The 4,253-nt window shown below is 61.3% G+C and overlaps 2 protein-coding genes across 2 annotated transcripts, besides 6 other annotated features; both read left to right on the top strand.

Moving 5' to 3' along the window:
- Nucleotides 1–1,132: a sequence feature (heterozygous, Esmeraldo-like haplotype).
- On the top strand, nucleotides 594–1,727 carry Tc00.1047053510071.30 (UDP-Gal or UDP-GlcNAc-dependent glycosyltransferase, putative; the record flags this gene model as incomplete). Its single annotated transcript, XM_798200.1, has 1 exon — nucleotides 594–1,727. One exon carries the CDS (start codon nucleotides 594–596, stop codon nucleotides 1,725–1,727), a length of 1,134 nt encoding a protein of 377 aa, XP_803293.1.
- Nucleotides 1,133–1,210: a sequence feature (areas merged during assembly that could not be assigned to a particular haplotype. This can correspond to areas where the two haplotypes were merged or to regions with more than two copies in the genome that were merged during assembly.).
- Nucleotides 1,211–1,475: a sequence feature (areas merged during assembly that could not be assigned to a particular haplotype. This can correspond to areas where the two haplotypes were merged or to regions with more than two copies in the genome that were merged during assembly.).
- Nucleotides 1,476–1,546: a sequence feature (areas not merged during assembly with more than two copies in the genome that could not be assigned to a particular haplotype).
- Nucleotides 1,547–1,691: a sequence feature (areas merged during assembly that could not be assigned to a particular haplotype. This can correspond to areas where the two haplotypes were merged or to regions with more than two copies in the genome that were merged during assembly.).
- Nucleotides 1,692–4,253: a sequence feature (heterozygous, Esmeraldo-like haplotype).
- Nucleotides 2,010–2,432, top strand: Tc00.1047053510071.20 (uncharacterized protein; the record flags this gene model as incomplete). Its single annotated transcript, XM_798199.1, has 1 exon — nucleotides 2,010–2,432. One exon carries the CDS (start codon nucleotides 2,010–2,012, stop codon nucleotides 2,430–2,432), a length of 423 nt encoding a protein of 140 aa, XP_803292.1.

Below are 4,253 nucleotides of genomic sequence, written 5' to 3'. Positions count from 1 at the left end.
GGAGATCGCGAAAGCCAGCCAACGCGAACCGTGCCATGAGACATGTCGGCGTCTACTCCACCGCCCGGCTCTGCAGGCGCCTGGGCAAAAACACCGCGTGAACATCGGAGAAGCGAGGATGCCGTGCTGCACGAAAATGTTGGCGCGGTTTTTCATCGGGATGGGAAGGCGCTTCCCAAACAGCACTACCACGCGGCGAGGAGGCACAAAGCCCCCCACAGCGGCGGCGCAACGTCGGTGCTCCTGGCCGGTCCCCCTCCCTCCCTTTCCTTGTTTGTGGGCTGCATGGTTTACTGATTTGTTGGTTTTTGTTTGTTCTCGGCAGCGACGGGTTGCCGCGCTGGCCCGGGGACGGGCGCGCGGCGTGTGTGTGCGTTTCGCGCCTTCCACCGCGGCTTTCTCTCCGGAGCCGAGGCTCTCCTCCACGTCCCCGCTTCGCGGGTGGACGCGCTCTGCGATTGTGGGCGTCGTGCGGGCCATTACGCTCGTTTGAGAGAACAAGAAGAAAAAAAATAAGAGAAAACGCCCCACGTCCTCACACGCGCTCTCTGCCCCTTTTCTTTTTTTCTTAGTCTCTCGCACCAACAACGACCATGGCGAAAAAGAAACTGCCGACGATGAGGCGGAAGCTGAGGCGGGTTGCCGTGCTGCTGTTTCTCTTCATTGTGGCCACGACTGTTCTTTCCTTCAGGTTCGACACCGCCGCCGATGATGGCGCACCGGGGCCAAACAACCCTCGCCACCCGCGCGCGGCCGCAGCGGATGACGCAGCACTTGCTTACATCCCGCGCAGTGTTCTGGACACGTGGAGCCGGCGGGAGTATCTGATTGTGCTGGGCATCCCCTCCCCGGACAACGAAGAAAGGCGAACACGACGCAACCTGCAGCGGACGACGTGCTGGCGGTTCCCCGGTGTGGCGACGAGGGCGAACGACTTCACCGGTGCGATGCTCGTGCTGTACGTACTTGCGCGACACCCGTCGCACGGCTACAACTACTCTGCCGCGCTGCTGGAGGAGGCAGCGCAGTGGCAGGATGTGGTCGCAATGCCGATAAACGAGGGCCGCGTGACGACGAATAAAACGGTTTGTGGCGATGGCTCCTGGGGCGATGAGACGGAAGTTGGTATGTCACGCAAGGTGTACATGTGGTTTGACCTTGCGCTCCACCTGTTTAAGACCGCGATGTACATTGCGAAGGGCGATGACGACATGTTTCTCCGTGTGCCGCTGTTTGTTGCTCACCTGCGCCTTCTGCCGCGCCAAAGGATTTACATGGGATACCACGTTGGTGTTGGGAGTTTCGGGAAAACGGGCTTACCAGGCAGCACGTTTATGGTTGGCTGGTGCTACACTTTGTCGAGGGATGTGGCGGAGGCGTTGGTTTCGTACAAGCCGCTGCGGCGCCTGGCGTACCTGCCGTACAGCGAGGAACGCTATGACGAGTTTGCTCTGCTGCGGTTTCAGCACGAAGACATCATGGTCGGGTGGGTTCTTGAGAAGGAAGTAAAGTACCACCCGTTGGTATATGTCAAGATCCTTGGCTGTCACTTCCATGACGCCCGCAATGAGACAGGGCACTCGCAGGTGATGCCGACCTCGATGTGTGTCCACCACGTGCGGGAGGACGACTACGCTGCGCTCATGGCGCGCTTTGGCAACGACACATCGCCTGTTGCCCGTGTGGAATGGTACTCGGAGGACACGATATTCCCGCTGTGCGATTGACAAGTGAAATAAATGATTTCTTTTCTGTGCGTGTTAACTCCGAATGTGTTGCTTGATCGTTTGCTGCATCCCGTTTTTTGTCCTATGTACTCTGTGGCCGAACGAAGTGAAATGTGTCATTGACCTCCCATGCCCCTGTGGAGCGTGTCACTCCCTGCCCTCAACCCGCGTGCGGGAGGTGGTGGTGGAGCCAGTGGGCGCCCGTCGCTTTGCGCTGCGGGAGCGCTTCTGCTGGGAGCACGTGACGAGGATGTGCGTGTGTGGGCAGGCCGCCAATGAAAAATGTATGTAGTTTTCTGGAGAGAATTATCCTTTTATTCTATTAATTGCGCGATTGGGAGATGGAAGGGATTCAACGTTTTTTTGCTGTTGTTCTTGTTTTTTGTCTGTGTGCGTGTGTTTGTGCGTGTTGCTTTGGCCTTCCCACTCCAGAGCCCTCACTTCGCGGTTGGGAGCCGCCGGGGATATATTCTTGTGTGTTCGTGTGATTTATTTGTGAACGGAGCGTCCCACGGCGCGACCGCTGTCAGTGCCGGTGGTGTGGCTCCCGGCGTGGGGAGAGTGTGTGCCGTGACGCTCGCCCCGCCGCTGGTGTGCCCAGTGGGCGGAGCAACGCCAGTGACACACGACCCCTGCTTGTTGGCGACGCGGCTATCCTTTTTTTTCCCCTGCTTGTGTTCTCTTGTAGCAGACTGCACAGTGTAGGGGCGGCGCGGGCGAACGGGAAGCAGACGACGGGCGGACTCGCGCACAGAGGGGCTTGGGATCGCAGCGTCCCATCAGACTCCCGTGGCGATACCGTTGCGCAGCGGCGCGTCGAGAATGTATCCCAGTTTGTCGACGCCGGGGAGCGCACGAGGTACACCGAGCGACAGGGCAGCACAGCACCCGGCATCGCCCCGTCTAAGGGCTGTGTCGTCATCCACTGGACAGCGCAGCCCTCGCCGGACAGTGGCCGCCGCATCGCCCTCCTTCATGTCCAGCTCGGGGACGACAAAACACCCGCAGCGGTACCGAAGCTTAACCGGACACTACCAGCACGGAGGAAGGCGAATTGGAATAAGCGCGGCGGAATGTCCAAACAGCTCTGCAGAATCCCGCAAGAATTAGGCAAAATGGGTAGCATAGAGAAGCACATTGCGTCAGGAATGCGGAAAGCCACCGACACAACGGTCCCTGCAGGGAGTCGCCAGCCGCCCCCACGCAGAAAACAGCCAGCTACCCAGGCTCCGACGCAGGGAAGCGCTGCGCGAAGCACCCAAAAGCTGCTGGCGCGCGCTCCGCTCCAAACCCGAGGCCACGGGCGACAACAGCCTGCAAGCAGCGTGCCGTGTGTATGCGCCTCGCCCCGAGCACGCCAGCCACGAAAGCGGACGGCACCGTGCTCAGCACACACCGGAACGCCAGCCACACAAAGCCGTGGGCGGCGGGAGCAGCACGGCACCCAAAGCACTGCTTTCCGCCACCGACCCCGACGAATGCGAGGAACCCCGCCCCCCACAACCATGGCAGAGCCCAAACGCACCCCACGGCTGTTGCCTCTTGGGACCGGCACCCGGCTCCGACGGAATACGTGGAAAGGAGCCGCGCCATCTAGGCCGTGCGGCGCGGCGTGCCGTCTTCCGGCTGCTCAATAGACGCCTGCGTACAGAAGCCGTCCGGCGGGATTGGCGACGCGTGGTTGTCGCCATCCCCTTCCCCAAGCCAAAGAAAACGGCATCCGACCGCGACCCCACCGGCCCGTCACGCTGACCAGCTGCCCCGGCAAGCTCATGGCACGCATCCGAGACGCCACCGAGTCCCAGTTGGCCCTGCTGCGATCTTGTTGTTGGCCCGACAATTCCACCCTTGACCGATTGCTGCGCCTCAGGGACGCCATGCGCCGCGATGGCCCGCAACACCGCACGGCGGCTGTCTTTTTGGTCGTCGCCAAAGCCCTCGACGCGGCAGACCGTGACAAAGTCATCTTGGAAACGCGGCGGCTGTTGATCTCCAAGCACATCGCGCGCTGGTCAGCAGCATTTCTCAGCATCGCAAGCTTTGTGGTGCGCGTCGAAAAACCTTCATTCTCCCCCAAGACCCCCGCACGGGGAGCGCCGCAAGAAACGGCGGTAGGTCCCATCACGCCATCATCGTCATGAACTCCCTTAGCGTTCGACTTTTGAACGCGCCCCTATCACACGGCACGGCGACAGGGACATGATCACCTCGGCCTCAAAAGAAGGCCGGAACGCCGCGGCAGAGTGGAACAGAGAACGCCTCATGAAGCCGAGCGCCGGCACAATGGCCCCACCGCGCCTCACCCGCGAGGGGGCCCAGCCACCATGGAGCGCATGCCGACCCTCCTGGGCGTCAATTTCCGGAATTCCGTGGAATGGGCGCGCGTGGCGGAACTCCCCGAGGAAGCAAACCAGCGCCCACCACGAATGGCACCGATTCCGCCCGTCGCGTGGGGAACTAAGAGAGACATCCTGCGGGCGTTCTGCCCTGCACCGGCGCGGGCGAAGGCCATGCACGGCATCGGAG

The sequence above is a fragment of the Trypanosoma cruzi genome, genomic scaffold (genome assembly GCF_000209065.1).
Source record: "Trypanosoma cruzi strain CL Brener 1047053516597 genomic scaffold, whole genome shotgun sequence".
NCBI lineage: Eukaryota > Euglenozoa > Kinetoplastea > Trypanosomatida > Trypanosomatidae > Trypanosoma > Trypanosoma cruzi.
This window is presented reverse-complemented; position numbering and strand designations above follow the sequence as displayed.